Below are 20,028 nucleotides of genomic sequence, written 5' to 3'. Positions count from 1 at the left end.
TTCCGCGAGGAGGAGTTTCAAAATGAACACGCCAACAACACCATTTCCATTGTGTATTTATGTACAAAACCCTGGGATGTTCACATATCAAGTATACAGTACCAAGTGACAGATAATATGAAACGTTTGAACATAAAAAGGGTATTAAAGTACTAAATGATCTTGCAATTAAAAAACAAAACTCCAAAGCTATTTAGGAAGCAAAAGCCAGTGTCGCCAAAAACCAAACAAATTTCGAACGGAGAAAAAAAACTGTAAAAATGTTTAAAACGGAACAGACGTTTCCGACCGGCAAAACGGTTCCGAGACAAAATTTCAACAAGATGCCCCCAAAACGTCGATTTGATGTTTCTTTCCAAAAGGCTTCTTCTAATTGTTGTTTGCCTGTAACAAAGCGACAAGAATTCAATGACAATTGGTTTTCACGCTTGGTAGATATCAGACGGCGTCAAACCACGGCATACTGTACCATTGCGTTGTAAGCGTCCAACTGAGCATCCAATTCTTCAGCTGATAGCTGGGGTCTGTTTCCTCTTCCTCTGCCTCTTCCCCAACCTCTTGAGCCTCCGCTGCTGCCGCCGCCGCCTTGCCTCCTTTCACTTCGCTCGCTCCTGTCAAACGTGGGCTGACCAAGCCTACTCCTGTCAAAGCCTCTGTTGGAACTATAGGCAGACCACAAATACAATTGCACTGAGAAAAATTGGAAGAATTTTTAAAATGAAATTTAGAACATTTATATTCGAATAAAAGTAATTGAAGGATTTTTATTGATTTTAGAAGCTTTCCCTGAAAATTAAGGACAATCGAGATCATTTTACGACTTCTTTTTTGGGGGGATTTTTATGAACTTTGAGGACCCGTGGGAACCCCTGGGCAACAACTCCAGATACACCAATGTTTAGGGGTGAAACCACTTACAAGTACGTAATGTCAATGCCTGTTTAGAAAAAAAAATGGTGGAGGATTTCCTTTCGGCTTCGGGCGTTTGCTTATCTACACGTACGCTGTAAGGAAGACAAAGTGGAGCCAACTACAGCAAAAACGATTCATGCTCTGCCACGTTCCAACGCGGCGAGAAGGGCAACTTCAAAATAAACCTTACCAAAGAATACATGGACGTCAGTGCCTGGGTGTGCTTTTATTTTGAAGTTGTTCCCAGTAGCCAGTCGCTGGCAAACGGCAGACTTGACTCGTCTTGCAGACTAGTGACAGTGGTCGGGGCATTTATATCGCCGTCAACGTCTAATATTGCACTAATGTTTCTACAGAGGAAAAGCACAATTCAATTTTTGGGGAAAAAATGAAAACCACATCATCATTTATGAAGTGGAAATGTTTGGGGTTTTTTTTTTGTATTTTGTAATTGACCAAGTGAAAAAAATTGATACATTTTTAAATTTTCATATGAATACTGGATTCGTCGATTGTAGGATATCAAAAGCTTTGATCTAGTTGCAGGCATAGAGACGATTGAATGACGGTGTACAGCACCCACCTCTGCGATTGTCTACTCTGCGAGTCAACGTCTGATGTGGCTTGGACAATTTTCATTGGGCGACCTGAAAGAGTGAGATTAGAACCTGAGCACGTTTCCAGATCAATTGGCATTGCGATGAGGATAAGGGGCTCGGACGGATGGACGGAGGTGGCCGTCCGAGAGGCAGATCCTCACCGTCAAGGGGGACTCCATTATAGTGCTTCATGGCTTTGACGGCGTCTGCCGGATTTTCAAAGCAAATATCCGCACTGCCTTTGCTGCGACCGGAGCGGTCGTAGTGGACCGCCACTTTCCTCAGAGGGCCAAAGTCTTCAAATAGCTCCTGTGCGGAGAAGCTAAGCGTCAGTCATTGTCGCCGCGACGCCAATGTAAGCGCTGTGTGTGAATTACTTGAATGTCGCTGTCGGACACTCCGAAATCCAGATTGGAAATGAGCAGCTTGGCCCGACTTTCTCCTCTTCTTTCCGTCGCTCTGTATTCGCCCGAGTGCTGCTCAAACATGTCGTGCTGCCATTTGTCCGGCAACTCTCTGGGCTGGGAAGGGAGACGTTGGCATCGGTTCAACAAGAACACATTTTTGAGGAGAACCCCCCTCCCCCCCAAAAAAAGAAAAACATGTTGGGACATAGCAAAAAGACATTGAATTTTTTTAATGCATTCCAAAGTGTGTGAAGAATGCAGCTGCGCATTATTGGAAAAAACGTGATTTGCAATATGGGTGTTGAAGATTGCAGTATTAATATTTAACACGTAGCGAAATAAAATACATATTATCCAATGTGAGTTTTTTCCCCATGTAAAATAAGCAGGCTCAATGTATTCTTAGTGAATTAATGTTATGATGTGTGCGTGCATGTATATATAGATATAGATATATCTACATATACACACACACATATTAGTTGTTTTGTGTTGGTAAAATCCCTCAATACTGTTGATGGCCTTGCTCATTTCAGGTTGCATCTGATTGGTCAACGTCAGATAAGAATACATTTTGCACATAAACCTTTTTGCAGGTCTTTGCAATACGCAAATTGCACAGGCCATGATTGCGATGGGGGGGGGGGGGTCGATATACTGTACAGCCCTGGTATGTGTGAGCGTCTGGTGGGGGTTGGACCTGTTGTCCACCGCCTCCTCTCGGCTGCACTCTGGTCAGGACGTGATGAAAGGAATGACGTGTGAAACAGGCGCCAGTTGACATGGTAACGTGCGACGGGGGAAAAAAAATAAATCATAAAAATAACTCCGTTAGCTCTCTCCAAAGGAAACTCGGCGAGCTCGCGTCTACGTTAAGTTGCGCAAGTCTCGGGGACGAGCCGGAAATTGACCGGGAAGCAAATGACTGGCTATTTGAGCAATCTTTATCTTTTTTTTGTTTCCCTTGTCGCACGACAAGGCTCTCGGATACTCAACGAAGGGATCGAAAGGCATTCTTACTCTGGTGTACGGTGCGGGCCTGTTGTCTCTCTCGCGGTTGAAATGATTCGCTCGACCGTGCTCCGACCTCGAGGAGCCGCCGGCGAAAGCCGAACGTTCACCGCCGCCGCGGCCTCCTTTGCTGTTAAGCTTGATAATGTCGTCCAGAGACATGCTCATTTTGTCAACCATGGTAGACCTTCCGCTTGTTTCCGACGGCGCCAGCGAACAAAGAAGCTTGCGCGGAACAACCTCAAATTCCTCTGCTACGGCTCTGTTACAATTAGCGGAAATGCGTTTAGTTTACGGAAGTGACGCGCGAAACGTAAAACCCAGCCATGCTCGTCATTGGTCGGCTCCTCGACAAACTTTATTGACAACGGAAACGTACACATTCCATTTTTCCCCGAAGGATTTGCGGCGGTCAGCACAAATGCAAACGGACAGCTAATTTTTAGCTTAGCATACCTGTATGCAGTACACGAATGGCTAAATATGTATTGTGTGGTAGCTTTTCAGCCTTTGTAACCGTTCATGAACAAAATGCTTGCCGGCCTCAGCCTCCAAAAACTTGCGGCCCCCTTGTGAATGTGTTCTTTTGTCAAGCCCGTGGCTTAGTAGGAGTTTGTAGTGGGCTTTGGCAGGGGGAAGAACCCAACTTTTTCATTAACATCCAGCCGTCTGTCACACCTCAGCGTGAAACTCTTGAAGTTTTTTTGGATGTATGTCGCTAAGCCCAGTCACAATATCACCTGCTTGAAAACAAGAAAAAAATAAAACAACAAAAAAATCCACATCCGTTTGAATTTGAATGTGCAAAAGGAAGCACTTGATTCTTAAAAGATGTCATTTACAATGTTGAGAGCCATTCCGATCATAAAAGTCTCCCGGCCTAAATGCAATGCGAGTGATCGACTCACATGAGCAGAGAAAATCATCCATCAGTCAATCATTTTGTCCCGTTCGCTCGGTAATTGTATCGCACCACTGCGATAGAATCCGGAACTTTCACGCACGACTACAAAAGCAGGCCTCCGTGCAGACGTGTTAATACAGAATTGCCTTTTTTCTTGACATGTACACTTTCGATCATTTGCAATTCAAACTCAGTGCTCTCTCCTTTCACGTTACGGCATTTTATTTGGCAAATAATATACAACACTACAAATAGACAATGTTTGTGGAACATGTTTACAATATTTTAAAAAAAGGATACATATTGAAGCCTCTGTGTCTCCTAGCCAACCCCCCCCCCCTTTCAGCAGCAGCTCCACATTTCCTTCTCCTTTTTTTTGTTGAGAACTTGAAAAGAGCCGCTGCACGCCGGATTGTATGCCGCGCTGGGATTCTTCTGTCTCTTGAGTGTGGCGCCGAGGGCATGAACAATGTCCTCCACTTTATTCCCCTGACAGGGCACCTCCCTGACACCGCGCGGGCGGCTTGCGCATTTTGCAGAAGTCTCAAAAAACATCATGTTGTGAGTCTTGGCAAAGTTCTTTGCCTGTTCCCGGCTCACCAGGCCGTCGGCCCTTAGAACATCTCGGAGGTCTGTCTTGTTCCCAACCAGGAACCTGTGTGGAAATCGGCACAAAAACAAGTCTTTGAAAAATATCAGCGCCCCAAAATCTTTTCGATGATCATCTCTGTTTTAAGCCCTTTGCTGCCATCTTGTGATATCCATAGGCAATTACAACTATCTTTTTTTTTTTTTTTTTTTGGAAGGGTGTGGGGTTTAGTTGGCAAGGCTCGTTCGCTCTCCCTCAAAGATAGCGAGGGTCATCGTAACTCTTATCTTCGGATGGCCCATCAAGTGGGCGCGGTTACCTGGGGACTTCCTGGCCAAGAGAATTGCGTCTGCACTCTTCTACCCAGGTTGTCAGGCCGTTGAAGCTGGCCCGGCAGGTGACGTCATACACGAAGAGAACTGCGTGCACGTTACGATAGAAATGTGGCACCATCGACTTGCGGAAGCGCTCTTGTCCCGCTGTGTCCCAAAGTTGGAGCTGGTGATACAGAGAAGACAAAAAGCCAATGGAAGAGGTTCAGTTTGCTTGCTGGTTAAGAACAAAACAAGACACATAGACGATTTCCTATGAGGGGGTGGAAAAAGTGCAGAAAAGCATGTGTTGAAATACCCACTGCCAACAAACTTGCGTGACCCATGAAAGTCATGAGTCACCGTGAAGACGGAACAAAGAAAAGCAACAGCCGTGCCAATTGTCGTCTGATCTTAATAAGGGGACACGCATCCCAATTTTTTTTTTTTTAATGTGCAAGACTCCTCCACACATGATGGCGGTGTGGATTACGCATGTGAAGAAAAAACGACTCCATCATGGTGCCGAGTCTGAACTGTAAGAAGCAATGGCGACCTGTAAATATATTTGGGTTCAGTGTAGCCACGTGCACACTTGACATGGACACTTGAATGCAGGTGGCAACAAAACGGTCTTGTGCCGTTTGTCTATTCGGGCAGTATTGGCCAAAGGGTGAAAGTCACTGTGAGAGTCCCAAACCCAAAAGGAGGCGATTAAAAGCGTGTTTTCCGTGCCATTTGGTGAACAACTACAAAGTAAACGTTGAATTTCTTCCATGTGGTCAGCTGTGAGATAGATAGCATTAGCAAAGTCTTAAATCGCGTCGACCAATTGAATGGTGGAAACTTCCTTTAAATGAAACCAACTTCCTTTGCTTAGCAATTGATTTTGCCACATTGCAAGTACGAACAAATCACTTCACAAAACGCCCCGATGATGACTAAAACAATTCTGATATTCGGCTGAATCAATGTCGCGTGTCGGTTAGCTTTCGTCGACTGTATATTAAACGGCCTTTTAGCCGGCGTTTCCAATAGCAATGCCTACGCGGATGCAAACGATTCATTCGGCTTCGTACCTTGATCATCTCGCCGTCGACTTCAAGGAGTCTCTCTCGGAAGTCCACTCCGATGGTGGCCTCAACGCAGCTGGGGAAATGAGCGGCGGAGAGTCGGTGCGCAAGGCACGTCTTCCCCACCGCCGAGTCCCCAATCAGCAGCACTTTGAAGGTCCGCCAGCCGCTCAACAGCGACGAGACGCTGCCCAAAGAGTTGGACAGCTCCAGGGAGGACTCCATCGCTCCGACGCTCGCTCTCACCGGAGCGGACTTGTCCCAAGCCTTCCTTGCATCGTCTGCGCGCGAACTGCTGGCGCGGCGACGCCGCCCTCCAAGAAAACCAAACCGAGTCCACTCGGGACACTTCCTCCAACACACCTGACACGAAGTACAGGTGGCTAAAGTGGAAGTACATACACTTAAATCATTCACTCGTAATAATAACCTGATATTCTACAGAAACCGAAGTACGGCGGAAAAACAACCTTGTCGTACTAGTGTCTACATTTGTCATAAAGTAGTGGGGGGGGGGGGGGTAAGTTAGTGCGTTAAATTGTCTTCCAATTGAGTATTACGGACATATCTTCTTTTTTATTTTAAAAAAAAAACCCTCATACGGCTTTCCATAAAGGCTATCGAGGACTCACTGCACTCCTGAAGTTGTAAAATGGTCCTCGTTAACACATAGCATTTCACAGTACACTACTAGTCAGTCACACTAGTCACTAACTATTGACATGAAGATGTCCTATTAGTCGTACGAACCTCAAGCTGGATTGGAAAAGAAATCCAAGAACTGCCCCAACGACTTTCCATCAATTTCTTGCTGTGCTGCCCTCTGCTGGCGCTCCTGTATGCGCACAACCATCTCACAGCTTTCCACAGACAGTCGTTAAGAATGACCACCACGAATCAAAATAACATCGCTGCGACGAATTGTAAGACTTATACTTTTATTAACACGTAGAGTGTTTATCCCTCCCCAAACAAACAAAAAACAAGCTTTCAACCCATTGAGTTTGACACATTCTGTTGTGTAACAACAGATGATGTAAATTACGCACACAGAACAGACCGAACGGGCTGACTCAAACGTTTGTATGTCAGCCTTTTTCATTTGTACTTAAGCGTGGCATACAGTTGCAAGAAAACCTACACGTTATCTTCATTTCTGCATACTTCGGTCATGTGTCGCAATCTTCATTTCAGTCACGACAATAGACAAACACAGTCTGCTTGACCAAATAGCACACAAACAAGATGTTCTCATGTTTTTTTTTAATTGAACATTCACCAGGGAGCGAGCTGTACTGTACTTCCATTGTCCCGTTGCATCGGCCATCTTCCGTTGAGCTTCTATTGATGGACAGATGATAATTGATTATTCCTTCAATGACGGCAATGTGTCCAGGTCCTGAGGTAGCAGAGACTTTTGTCAGTCTTTAGCCGACACTCCAGGATTCTTCACCCTTCTGAGCATTCCGCTCTGTGCTCTTCGAGCCATCTCCTCGTTGGGAGTAGCATGTGTGCTGAACTCGTTTCATTTATAGACAACTTGACTCATCATGGACATGGAGGCTTTTAGAGATACTTTTCTAACGCTTCCCAGATTTCTGCACATCAATAATTCTTAGGCGTAGGTCCTCTGAGAGCCCTTGTGCGCGAGGCATGGTTCGCATCAGACAACGCATCTCAAGAAAAGCCCAACCGGTGCGTTTTGAACAGGGCGCAGCAGCTTTCCCCAAAGCCTTCAATGTCATCTCCTTGATTGGACTTCTGACCCCAATTGGCTCATGACCCTACGGGGTCACACATTCTTGTTCCGCCCCGCACTGCAAATGTTGACATGGTGTTCAATTAAAAAAAAACATGAGAGCATATAATCATTTGTGTAGTATTAGTTCAAGCAGACTGACTGACTGTTATTGTGACTCGGATGAAATGTGTTGCGATACATTTCGTGAGCAATTTATGCAGGAATCCAGGCAATGACAAAGGCTTCACATACTTGTTCTTGCAACTGGGTCATTATTAGAAAACTACCGGTAAGTTCTTTGAGAAAGATCAGCGCTCGATCGGTGACCCGAGAATGAGCATACCGTCAGTCTGACTACGTCAACAGATGCAATTAATCGCAAAAACCAAATAAAAAAAAAAGCAAGTTTACTTTTGTTTGGTTTTAATACAAAAATCCAGAGATATCTTACAATGCCATCTCAGATTTCATCTTTCACATGAACCCAAATTAGAGAGAAGGGCAAGAAAGAAGGGAAACGGGCCAACTCAACAAAATGGAGCAACTTTAGGGTGCTGAAGTTTTTGCATCGCGTTTGAGCCCGGGGAACAGTTTTGGATGACAGATTCCGACCTCCCAAAGAGTCATTTGGATTTCGATGGAAGACCCTTCCTGTATGAGTTCTAGTGTAGATGCGCACAGAAAAAAAAAAATAATGATGAGACCACTGGACCCAAAGGTAAAATCATGCCCGTTGAATGATGGACAGGAGTCATCTGTGATATTGCTTGGATCCAATACTTTCTCCTAAATGTCAACATGTCGAGTAGTAGTAGTGGTGGTGGCGCTGTATTTCGAACCAGACAAAACACAACCTTGCAGTTTCCATTTGATGCTACGAGCCGCTCTGTAGTAACAGACCATAATATTAAAAGGACAAGGGGAGCGTGGGCGGGCCTTCTTCCGGGTCACGTGGTGGCGCTCTGCCGTGCAGTGGGGAGTGGAAGGGCTGCCCACCGGTGCTCAAATGATTGTTGCGGCAGATCCAGATCCACCTGTGCTTGATGGATGTCCTTAGCGTCTACTTCAAGTCCTCATCTACATCTTTCTGCTCGGATTCCAGGTGACCCCTCGGATCAAACGCACGATTGCTCCCAAGTGACAGCCGAGTCCCTTTTCTATTATTTAAATTAACTTTGCTTTGCTCGTAAAAGAAACAACCGATGGGCTGGTGGAAGCGGCAGAGTCAAACTCCAGTGGTTGTCATCTCAGAGAAACCAGTCAGGTCAGTTTCACTCCAACATTTGCCAATAACTCTTGTGTGTGTCCCCCCCCCCCCCCCCCCCCCCGTTAATATTCAGTGTGGTCGGTTGCGATATTAAAAAAGTAAAATGGCCATTTTTTTTAATCGTCCTCCCCTTTATCACAAATAAACAAACCCGCACACATGCTCAAGGCTCATTCACAGCCGTTCCATACACACACGCACACAGTCCTGATTTTTCAGCATACGGGAAAGAGCCAAGCCATGCCGGGTCAGACCCAAGTGAAGCCGAGCCGGAGAACCAAACATCTATTTCGCTTCCCGCGTGTCTGGCTCTATAAAATGACTGCCGGGCGTACCGCAAGGCTCTGTGCAAGGCCCCATTCCTTTTCTCGTCCCCCTTTTGTCTGGTCATGCTCACATCTCATTGGCTAGCTCTTCCGTTTCTGTGGAAACGTCTCCGTTGGCGATCTTGGTGTTCTCCTCGTATCCGGGGGGCATGAAAGCTAACGTGTAGGGGTAAAGCTTGTGACACTCTGCGCGGTATGACTCGGCACGCTCCTTCGAGTCGCTCAGGTAGCCGTTCCGAAGATTCTCCAGGACCTCCGTACAGATCTGAGGAAGAAAGCGGTGACGTCAAACTCTGTTCGATGAGGGCCTTCGATTGACAGACGCTACATTGCCATGATGCGACGGAACTCCATCAAGGCTCGACATAACTTTTTTCTTTTGAGGAGCAGTTTTGCAGAAGCAATTTTCTAATTTTGAGGTGACATTTTTTGCAGGTTACTATCATGGGCTTGGAGCTACGGTTTTAAACAATAAACAAAACAACAAGGAGGTTGAATTATGACTTGCGTTATCGAATGTTTCAGTACTTGAGTATTCTGCTGAAAATGTATTTTAAAAAATAAACTAATTAAATGTGTATTCGGATAGGCAAAATGATTGACCCAATACATTTGACTTAAGAACAACCATTTTTTAAAAACGTAATCAACGGCCTTTCCCTTAACTAGATATTGTCTATGACGGCCTTGTGCAAGCCAGCTGACGATGGGTGTGTGCCACTTGACATGTACGATGCGGTAACACGTTTTGGGTTTGGTGTAAAGACAGGCTCACATCATAATGGGGGCTCTCTTCCCCAACCGGTTATGACGGACTCATCGGGCCTGGTGCGCTTCCCGCCTTCCGAGTCCCACACGGAGGGAAAACTAAAGCCCTCGGTAACGGCGGCCACTCTGATGATTAAAACAATAAGTAGAATATTCGCAACAATCACGACGTGTCTCGGCTAGTTGGCGTTCATTGATTTGCCTCACGTTTGGCGGCCAAATAAACGCCCTTCACGCTTTTGTGTTTGCTTCAAGCGCAACACGTGACCTGCGACTTTCAAAATGAGAATGCGGTTGAAAATGCACTTCTTTGGAGCCGTGTTCTACGAATGAACGTACCTGAATGGATCTGTTGTTGAGCGACTCATCGAGCGCGGTGGCCAATTCCACGGCCTTAGCCAGTGTCGACGAGTCCATATACACCATCATCTTGGCAGCTGCAGGAACAACAGGCGCTTGCTTTGTCAGCTGATTATGTGCATGCGAGTTCTACCAAAGCGCGACGGAGCCCTCCATTGCTTATATCAACCACTGGTCCGTGGCCCTTTTACCGACACCGCCTCTCCAACCTTTTTTTTTTTGGCAGCGCATCAATTCTCCTCCCCCCAACCACCTCATCAATTACTCTTTAAGCGCAATATAAGTCAGTCTGGATGAATATATGATGAAGAATCGGAATAGAACATGACCCGCTGCGGGCTGTGAAAGCATTTTTGCTCCCAGGCTAAAAAATAATACAATACAACAAACAACAAATACAGTTTTGCTTCCGTTGCCTTTTTAAAAACCTGTTTTTAGCTTGTATGTCTGGGGATGCTAGCGTATGCTTCAAGCTAACGTGCTGTTAGCGCGCACGCATGCATGCCGTATGTTTTACCACTTTAAAACTGCGCCCAACAATACAGTGCGTTTTGTGGATGTGTACAGTACAGAAATGGCAGCCGTTAAGGAGACTGCGCCCAACCAGACGGACGGTGCGCCCAATGGTCGTGAAAAGACGGGACATTTTTTATGGACAATTCCTCTGGTGGGATATCATTGAGCAACTTAAAAAGCTGCCCATCATGCTATCAAGTTTTGCACCAGATGCACGCGCCCCCCTTGCAAAACCTACCAGCCAATCGGTGCGGTATGGAGTTGGAGTGCTTGGAGAGGTAGGCCTGGTTGAAGCTCTTGGCGTTGCTGTCGCCAAACAGCCGGGTGACTTCTTGCTTCAAGACCGTCCGGACCACGTCGGGCAGCTCTTTGCTCTCCGAGACTGAAGAAAGGGAAGCAGGCGGCATGTCAGACGGGATGGAAGCGACAGCGACAAGTACGCCAGACCGCTTTTACCTCCTTTAAAGAAGCGCACGAGACACTGATGTAGCCACGGGTGGTCAGGGTTGATGGCAAACGCCCTCTTCACCGATTGGAGCATCAATAGGTACTTGTCTGAGGAAAGCGGATGCATAACCAATGGGGGGGGGGGGGGTGGAGGAATAATAATAATCAAAACACACCATAAATCTGCACGGATTGCATTGAAGTGCAATGGCAAACCTTTTCTGAAGTAGATTTCAAATGCCAGCAGGTGCGTGTCAATTGTATCTTTGACGAGGTGTTTGAGAGGCATCAGAAACTTGACCGCTTCTTCCAGTGGATTTTCTACCTGCACACGCCACGTCAGCACAGCGCTCAAGCTCACCGTGGATTGCCTGCCGAGACATCCCCAAAGGCGAAAACCGACCTTGACCAATTTGTCGGGAATGAGCTCCTCCTTGGGGCCCCCGATCTCTTCGTCGTCGTCCTCCTTCTTCTTTTTCTGGTTCTTCAACTGCTTCTCCTTCTCTGCATTCTTCTTCTCCTCCTCCAGCTGGGCCTTCTTCTGGGCCCGCCGCTGCTTGTTCCTCAGCTTCTTCAGCTCTTTGTCCGACAGGTTAGCTGGAGGAGATCAACCAGAAAGAAAATCCCTCACCGGCCCGCAGGCTACTTGCGTGGTTTTTGAGGCGCCGAGCCTCACTTTGTCATATCGATACGATTTTGTCATTGTACGTCTTGGGACTTGACGGGCTAGTCCTCTTTTCTCTGTCCCATTTGTCAGTTTTCTTTACCGGTGTCGGCCTGCAACTCTTTGCTGTCGTCGGTCAGGGGATGGTCGTGGAGGCTCAGGTAGATCTGAATGGCGGTGACGGCGGCCTTGTAGTAGAAGGGATGCATCCGGAGCACGTCCTCCAGCTTCAGCAGGTCCACGTAGGAGCGCAGCGTCATCTTCCTCATGCAGTAGGTGTGGAAATCAAACTGGTCGTCCGTGATCTCCACAAAATGCTGCGCAAACGCGGGCGACGCGCAAGCCAATCAAAATACAGATGGCAAAAAGGACTGCAAGACATCCTCCTCGTCGGATCACGCCTACCCTCTCAATCTCGTGGCACTTCTTGAGAGCCTCGCCATACTTGTTCATGGCCTTGTAGGCCAGCGCGCACTCTGTCTGGAACCACATGCACTGCATTTCGTTCAGGTTCTCCACCGCCGACGCGCCCTCCTGGACAAATGCCAACATAATTCCGTTACCATGTCCAAGTCACAAGAAAAGCCGCTGTCAGCGTGTACTGGCGAAGGCTTCCTCACCCGCGTGAACTTGGAGCACATCTCCTCGGCCTCTTTGATCATGCCGGCCTTCAGCATGTACTTGGCACACTTTGAGTTGATGAATCTGTCGGCGGTGTCCAGAGCCTGCGCCTCATCCATCCACTGGGCCGCCTCGCGGATGTTCCCGGCATGCTGCCAGAGAGGAAACGGTCAACGCCTCAAAACTTTCTACGGGGACGATTCGCAAACGCGCGCGGCGGCAAAGGCTACCTTGTAAATCTTGGCTTTGATAAGGAAGAGTTCGATGAGGGTCGGCGTGCTGTCGATGGCGGCGTTGATGTATTCCAGGGCCAGGGTCTGCTGGCCGACCGTGTCGTAGTGCTGAGCCAGGAAGTACTGCACCCAAAGCAACGTGGTCGGGGGCTCCTCTTTACCGTCGTCTGCGACACAGCAACAACACTTGACTTGATACACGGAAGCGTCTCCGTTTCAAATTCGCTCATGTGTTTGCTCTTACCATTTTGGCTGAACAGCCTGGAGCTTTTTAAGGAGGTCTCAAAGCCCACCACCAAGTCTTCGATAATTGACACCTGCAAAATTAAGGAGTACCAACTTGTAAAACGCCAAGTTATTCCATCAAAGAGAAGAAACTCGGCATCACCTTTTCCTTGTCGTTGTAAAGAGATTTGAGGGTGGTGAAGACGGGCGGACATCCCTTACTGAAGTTCATTCTCAGGTACCTGTCGAGACACTCTCGGAACTTCTCACCTACGAGATAAAAGATGTGGCGTGACGCAGGTACAATAATTCCCAGAATTGAGGTCATGTTGCAATTGGAGTTCCGATTAGTCTCTCGGAAGAAAGGCGATGAGTTGCCACACCGGTAAGAAAGTTGAGGGGGAGCCGGCGAGGGACCAGGCCTTTTGGAAACTTCTCCCAAGCATCCTCGTAGACCTTGAATCTCTCCTCCACGCTGCCTGGAAAGAAATGGAAGCGCATCACATTGACGACACACCCATGAGTCTATTGTTGACTATTTTGATGGAAAGGCTTCTTACTTGGTTTGAGTGCTTTCTCCAGACCGTGATAATACGACCAATTCTCTGGGTTCCTCTCCTGCATGCGATGGTAGACATCCGTGGCCTCGTCCAGACGCTCCAACTTTAATAACAACTCCCCTAAAGGAGTGAAATGACATTTCAGATCAAACCCACAGCCACCCCCGTTTAGCTCCAAGTACTGGAGCAAAAATGTCAACATTTCAAACTACAGCTTGGCTGGGGGAGTGTCAAATGTCCAGTCAGTGTGACGTGACTCACCCCTCGTCTCTTCCACTGCCAGCTTGTCACAAATCTGCTTTTCATAGTTTGACAAATGCTCCAAAGCCTCCTTGTAAAGACCCGCTTCTCTCAGCACCTGGTTCTGGTAAAGCAGCAGCTCACTGTACTCGTAGTCCACTTTGTCAGGCGAAGTCTACACAGAACCATACAAAGAACTGCTGAGTAAGGTGCACAAGTCACGGTGAGCAGGAGGGGGTCGCGGCTGAAAAATATTTCGTATCACGGAACAGGGGGATCTTTCGTTGTAGGGGGAGAAGAAAATGGCTTTTAGGCATGAACACTTTTTCACTCAAGGGGGTATTTTCACCCATGTAGGTTTCGTTGTAGAGGAGTTTCACTGTACCGTCTAGCAACACAATACACCGAAAGGTGGTGCACCGCAAGGGTCAATTGAGGCACCCTGCTGTTTCACATTATATTCAACCATATGTTTGGGCAGTTAAAGGACTCCATCTTATTTCCGTCCGTTCCTTTACCCGCTGCCGTGATTGGAGCAATACGTTTAGCGGACAGTACAATCAACGGCAGGATTGGGAGTATGCAACGGAGCTGGAGGACATTGTTCATACCGCTAAATTGTGCTCTGGATCCAAAGGAAAAGCTGACAGACACTAAGGTGTGCCCCGTGAGCACCTTTGCAATAGGATGGCAAACCTGCTGTGTTTTCCGGAACTCCTCAATGATCTTCGCTGCCATCTCGTAGTCTTCCAGGAGATGATAGGCAATGGCGTAGCCGATCCAGGAAGCTCGCTGGGCGGGGCGCAGTTGCAACAGCTGGTACCGGGTCTCCTGCAGGAACAATGAGGAACACGGCCTTACTGATCTTCATAGCAGACCTAACGGTTTGTTCAAGAGATTCAAGGATCTCAAGCTGGTGGGAATTTCTACGGACGCTTTCGCTCTTGCGCTACGTACCCGGTAGCCTTCCAGATCTCTCATCTGAATCTGCAGCAAGGACAGATCTCTCAGGATCTGGAGGTTGTCCTTGTCCCACTTTAGTGCGTTTCGGTAACACTTGATGGCCTCGTCGTATTTCTTATCGGAGCGCTGTAATAAACCGTATACGTGCCAGCCTGACAGGCACAGGGAGTTAAGGAAAATGCAAACGGATATCACAACGCCTTAAGTGGCCACACCGCTCGAGTTGGTGAGCATAAAGCCAGCGACCATGAAATCCACTTGACAAGTATTTAAGGATACAGACGTGACTCTTGAGGTCATTGCGCAGTCCTCTTCTCACCAGCTCGTAAGCATCTTCCTTCTTCCCCAGACAGTTCAGGGTCAAGCCCTTCATGGCCAGGGTTTCTGCAAAGATACAATAGGTACCCCCCAGGTTAAAGAACCACATTCGAACGGATGCGTCCACACGGCCACACGTGCACTTTGGCTACCGACCTCCATGCTCTGCAAACTTGGGGTTAGACAGGATTTGTTTGCAGAACTTAAGTCCATTTCTGTACTGCTTGTGCTCGTAACATCGCTGGTGGAGAAGAAAAACAAAAGACATTGAGATCGCACGAGCACAGAAAACTCTGAAAGCAAGGGAAGGACATTGCTTTATCTTGTTGTTGGTTGTTTTTTTTTTTAAACTAAATAGTATTGTCAAGAGAATGAAGACAACAGTAACGCTCAGTCCACTTGACTCCGGCTTCTGACTTTCCCTTGGATTTTGTTCGGCTATCTGTCAACTTACACAGGCACACCCACCCACCGATGGGGCCACAGCTCAAAAGCCTGAATGTCAGACCCTGCAGGAACGGGACAGATGAGCACGAGCTTGCGGCGATCATTTGATGTCAAAACAAATGCTCAGGAGAAAACAAGTGACTATTAACCATACCTTATGCTAAACAAACATAAAACAAAATGATCGTCAACATTTTTTTTAACTGAATGCAGTAACTCACACTAATTTGCTCCAGCTGGGGACACACTCACCATTCACGTTCATGGATTCCACCAATCGGACGTCACTCTCACAGCTAAACACGTCAAAGGAGCTTTAACTCCAAAATTCAGAAACACCTATTTACAGCAAGAAATTTTTCACAACAGGGGACTTTTCACTATAGCAAATTTTATCTCAGATGTAAACACACACAAAACGTATCTGTGTACTCTTTATTCCAATAGTGCATAAGTATGAGCATACACTTGTTTGACCCTTCATATAGCCAGTGTAGAAAGAAAAAAACGGCAAAGAAATTGCGCAATTTATGATCGGCATTTACTTTCACGGACATCCATTTCTTGCGCAATGTCTTTTACTTTGCTTCCTCCATCTCTCATTTTTATTACTTTTAACCTGTCTTCAAGCCTTAAAGCTTTTTTTTTCTCAACTCCTTGGTTTGCAAAGGTCCATTTTGTAGTCATTCTAGCAACGCAACGTTCGTGCTGCTGCGTCTGAAACGAACAATAACAAATACTTCCTGTACTACTGCACTGATTTGTGAGCTCTTGTCACAGGTGGCCAACACCGTTTTACATACTTCTTGTACCAATTTAATTTTGGAGCCGAATAAATACATTAAAAAAATCAATACATCAAAATAAGAATTAAAAATAAAAAGAGACAACAACAGAACACATCACTGATCCGACCAGCAGGTGGACCAAACCATATATGGTCTATTTAAACAACTTATTTACTGTACACTCGACCCCGGGGTACTCAAATCGTTTTTTCTTTTTCCAAATGAGAGAGCCAGTATGAACCTTATCACCCAGTGCCATGCACTGCATTGCATTTGATGAGCCAAGAGTGTCATTTGTAGATAAGCAGAGTGACACACTCAACGACCAACTACGCATCTGCATAGTCTTGTTATTCTTTTAATTCAGGCACGTCTAAATAATGAGCGGGGCTGGAAATTTATTGTTTACTATCAAATCACATGGGCTGAAATAAAAATCAAAACGTTTGATCAAAAAACATTTTCGTGAAACTAAAAAGAAAAACCTGGCCATTTCAAGAAACAGATTTGGGTTTCATTTTTGTTATAATAGTGATGTCATATTTGGTTATGACGAATGTGAGTATTTTTGCTCCAGGACTGACAAACGACAGTTAGCTCTAAATTAAGTTATTGGTTATCGTATCAGTCTTGAGAAACAACTTATCAGTTATCGGCTTGAAAACTTTATCTTGTATCCCTAAGTGACGTTGAAGACAGTTTGTCGCTGCATCTACAAATGAAAGTGAAAACGCTACCATGCAAAGCGAAAGACATAAATCAACAACAACCAGAAACCCCGCAGGCTTCTATGGCATCGAGCTCATCAAAGTGAGACTTACACAAAGTGGCAAAGTGGGCGTGTGGTCTGACGAGTCCATATCAAATTGTTTTTGGAAATCATGGATGTCATGCGCTCCGGGCCAAAGAGAATTGCTCACTTGGCGGCGGTTACCTCTTTTAGCAATCTTTTTGGGGTTTTCTTGTCTTTTCAACGGTATCCGTCCTTCTACTTCAGTATAGAGTGTGAGTACTTTTGCCACCTTATGTCAAAAGCAAGTAATAGCTACTACGATGACAACAACAACAATTAGTAACTCGGAGCTTCAAGTCAACACAAAACAAAAATCTACTCCGATTGAAAGAAAATAACCAATAATATCCAAAGTGAAGTCCAAGTTAGTGTTGAGCGTTTTGTTTTATGTCACAACTCTGTATTGGCCGAACGAGTGAGTTACTTTGAAGAGGATCTCACCGTTGTCCGTGTTTGCTACTGGATGGTAGTATAGCGAGCTGAACTGTGAGATGGAGGTCAAGCCGGAACGTGCCGACAGTTCAAACCCAGGCAGCACGCAGTCCAGCTCTCGAGCCATGCTCTTAGGCAACGCTAGTCATTTAGCCAATGACAATATAGGCATCCCGATTAGATCGACACGGACACATTTGTTATGGCTTTACAGAACAAAGATGTGGACACAAAAGACTAACGTACAACACACACAGCTCGAAACATGGACCGGGGGGGCGAAGGCATGGGTGGCGGCTTGCTAGCTGCCAAGGCACGACAGGCAGGCCCAATGGTGCTCCGGATTTGCTGACACGATCATGCCGGAGATAAATCAACTCACTGTGAACGTAACGCTCGGATCACACTTGAACCGAAAGCGAGACCACGTTCAACACCACGCGGTGACCTTTAAGCCATAAAAGCAAAGGCCTTGCAATCAGACGATGAGAGAAAAAAATAGCCAAATAGTTGAATTAAGATATATCTAGCTATCCTGCTAACATTAGCCTGTTAGCGAACGTCACGCATCTATGGCGGTTAATATCCTTCCAAGGTAACCCCCCACCGCTTAAACAAACCACGAAAACACGTTCAATGTAGCTACCGAGCATCCAACGAACAAGTCACAAAAAAAACCAAAAGAACCAAGTGCGAGTCCACAGTTTGTACCACGAGACCAACTCTCAGCTTTAGTTAGCTCGTTAGCCATTCTTGGACAAACCGTCCCTTCCCAACCGGTGATGCTCAACACAAAACTCTTCTACATTCTGTGCACTTGATCGACGCGTTTGGGTCGTTTTTCCGAAATGGCCACTAATCGACAGCCACCATCACAACAAAGCAAGGGCCAACCATTTTGGTTACGTTCAAGTGACAGCGATGTTCAGGGCCGGGTTAGCTTACCCATTCAATATGATTGCATTTCGCTAGCTCATGTGCTAACAGACCGAGCGCCGCCGGTGACTCTGTAAACTGACCAATAGCCTTGCTCACCATAATGCCACCTACGAGAGAGCAACTCACCAAAATCCTCTTAAAAAGAGCGTTCTCTTTTGGTGGTAAAGTAACTGTCGGCATTGTAGCAGCAGATGAGATCAGTTCCCCCCCTCGACCTCAGCACATGTAACGTTAGCTAATGCTAGCGCGAACAGGCAAGACGAGTAGAACCGAGTGACGGACAGGCCCCGCTTGCTAGCCCGAGGCGCCCCAGTTCGATTGCTCGGCTTTCCGCCTTCCTCGATTTCCCCTGATGCACTGACGGAATACTGACACCTTCAAAATGGCGGCGACTGCTCCCTGTTACCTCGAAGGGGGGCTTCGGCCACTTTCCGAGACACATTGTTGTAAACACGAGCCATTTTGCCCGGCACAACTTAAATGAACGTGGGCATATTTTGTTGATGTTTGCACTTTTCCAAAATTGCACTTGTGGCTTAGTGTGGGATACCTTAAGCGTTGGAAAAAATTAAGAGGACTTTTTTGTTATTTTGACAAATTTACATTGTATTTGTTTATTAGAAATTGGGGCTACGCTGTCAGTAGTTAAAATACTTAGATTTTTACTCAAACATATACAGACAAATAGCACAATCATAGCAACAAATCATTTTGTAGTGGTTTTTTATTAGCCCATTCCCCGAGCTATAAATAGAGAGACACGTTGACGAACGAGAGTAAAATGAGATTTAAATTAAAAAATGGTTTATGTTCAAACTGATAAACTACTGTACAGACAAACAATAATCGCACAGTTCCATCCTGCAACCTCGAGACGGCGTCCATGGTCGTTTTTTTCCGGCTAAAAACGCCTTACTATATATGGTTGTTTTTTTCTTGGCTAAAAACGCCTTACTTGATATGGTCTTTTTTTCGGCTAAAAACGCATGGTCGTTCCCTGATAAAAACGCCTTACTATACATGGTTGCTTTTTTGGCTGAAAACGCCTTACTCTACATGGTCGGGGTTTTTTTCCGATAAAAACGCCTTCCTATAAATAGTCGTTTTTTTCAGGTTAAAACGCCTTACTATATATGGTTGTTTTTTTGGCCAAAAACGTCTTACTTGATATGGTCTTTTTTTCGGCTAAAAACGCATGGTCGTTTTTTTCCGATAAAAACGCCTTCCTATACATGGTTGCTTTTTTCAGCTGAAAACGCCTTACTCTACATGGTCGGGTTTTTTTCCGATAAAAACGCCTTACTATACATTTGTTTTTTTTCCGGCTGAAAACGCTTTAGTATACATGGTCGTTTTTTTCGTCCAAAACCGCCTTGCTATGCATGGTCGGTTTTTTTTCGTCCAAAACCGCCCTCCTATACAGCCCTCCTATACATGGCCGTTTTTTTCGGCTAAAAAAGTCTTACTATACATCAGCGGTGTATAACATACAGCCGGAACCGGCCCGCAAGGAGGTTTGATCAGGTCCGCAGGATAATTTAAAAATGAAAAAATGCACACAAGACACGGAATGA

At 46.1% G+C, this 20,028-nt stretch overlaps 3 protein-coding genes across 4 annotated transcripts; all 3 read right to left on the bottom strand.

Annotated features, from left to right (window-relative positions):
* Positions 1-42: 42 nt before the first annotated feature.
* On the bottom strand, positions 43-3,212 carry LOC127613084 (aly/REF export factor 2-like). The gene is made up of 6 exons (XM_052083982.1): positions 2,939-3,212; positions 1,889-2,032; positions 1,673-1,820; positions 1,496-1,559; positions 470-662; positions 43-384 (listed from the first exon to the last, which is right to left on the bottom strand). Exons 1-6 carry the CDS (start codon positions 3,107-3,109, stop codon positions 370-372), a joined length of 735 nt encoding a protein of 244 aa, XP_051939942.1. The 5' UTR covers positions 3,110-3,212; the 3' UTR covers positions 43-369.
* Positions 3,213-4,037: 825 nt separating this feature from the next.
* On the bottom strand, positions 4,038-6,139 carry LOC127612675 (ras-related protein Rab-33B-like). Its single transcript, XM_052083420.1, has 3 exons — positions 5,813-6,139; positions 4,742-4,920; positions 4,038-4,488 (listed from the first exon to the last, which is right to left on the bottom strand). Exons 1-3 carry the CDS (start codon positions 6,029-6,031, stop codon positions 4,176-4,178), a joined length of 711 nt encoding a protein of 236 aa, XP_051939380.1. The 5' UTR covers positions 6,032-6,139; the 3' UTR covers positions 4,038-4,175.
* Positions 6,140-7,953: 1,814 nt separating this feature from the next.
* On the bottom strand, positions 7,954-18,782 carry LOC127612673 (N-alpha-acetyltransferase 15, NatA auxiliary subunit-like). 2 transcript variants are annotated; one of them, XM_052083418.1, is made up of 20 exons: positions 18,581-18,782; positions 15,212-15,296; positions 15,017-15,121; positions 14,732-14,889; positions 14,471-14,605; positions 13,796-13,949; positions 13,535-13,654; positions 13,358-13,453; positions 13,138-13,244; positions 12,994-13,066; positions 12,747-12,916; positions 12,516-12,668; positions 12,301-12,429; positions 11,999-12,212; positions 11,635-11,828; positions 11,448-11,556; positions 11,241-11,339; positions 11,023-11,166; positions 10,248-10,345; positions 7,954-9,405 (listed from the first exon to the last, which is right to left on the bottom strand). In XM_052083418.1, exons 1-20 carry the CDS (start codon positions 18,632-18,634, stop codon positions 9,208-9,210), a joined length of 2,595 nt encoding a protein of 864 aa, XP_051939378.1. In that variant the 5' UTR covers positions 18,635-18,782; the 3' UTR covers positions 7,954-9,207. The 2 variants fall into 2 exon arrangements, with proteins under 2 accessions (XP_051939378.1, XP_051939379.1); XM_052083419.1 differs by lacking the exon at positions 18,581-18,782 and adding an exon at positions 17,898-18,108.
* Between the last annotated feature and the right edge of the window lie 1,246 nt (positions 18,783-20,028).

Source organism: Hippocampus zosterae, chromosome 13 (assembly GCF_025434085.1).
Source record: "Hippocampus zosterae strain Florida chromosome 13, ASM2543408v3, whole genome shotgun sequence".
Classification (NCBI taxonomy): Eukaryota; Metazoa; Chordata; class Actinopteri; order Syngnathiformes; family Syngnathidae; genus Hippocampus; species Hippocampus zosterae.
The sequence above is the reverse complement of the archived record's forward strand: the minus strand, read 5'-3'. Positions and strand labels throughout refer to the sequence as shown.

Bases quoted from the DNA above. Each gene is read 5' to 3' on its own strand.
- LOC127613084 (XM_052083982.1), bottom strand. From the start codon at position 3,109: ATGGTTGACAAAATGAGCATGTCTCTGGACGACATTATCAAGCTTAAC. The intron at 1,821-1,888 runs GTAATTCACACA...TTCTCCGCACAG, and splicing joins TGTCCGACAGCGACATTCAA to GAGCTATTTGAAGACTTTGG. The intron at 1,560-1,672 runs GTGAGGATCTGC...TCACTCTTTCAG, and splicing joins TAATGGAGTCCCCCTTGACG to GTCGCCCAATGAAAATTGTC.
- LOC127612675 (XM_052083420.1), bottom strand. From the start codon at position 6,031: ATGGAGTCCTCCCTGGAGCTGTCCAACTCTTTGGGCAGCGTCTCGTCG. The intron at 4,921-5,812 runs GTACGAAGCCGA...CTGTATCACCAG, and splicing joins TCGACGGCGAGATGATCAAG to CTCCAACTTTGGGACACAGC. The intron at 4,489-4,741 runs GTAACCGCGCCC...ATTTCCACACAG, and splicing joins CTTGGCCAGGAAGTCCCCAG to GTTCCTGGTTGGGAACAAGA.
- LOC127612673 (XM_052083418.1), bottom strand. From the start codon at position 18,634: ATGCCGACAGTTACTTTACCACCAAAAGAGAACGCTCTTTTTAAGAGG. The intron at 12,430-12,515 runs GTGAGGAAGCCT...GCATTTGTCCAG, and splicing joins TGTGCTCCAAGTTCACGCGG to GAGGGCGCGTCGGCGGTGGA. The intron at 11,167-11,240 runs GTAAAAGCGGTC...CCCTTTCTTCAG, and splicing joins CGTGCGCTTCTTTAAAGGAG to TCTCGGAGAGCAAAGAGCTG.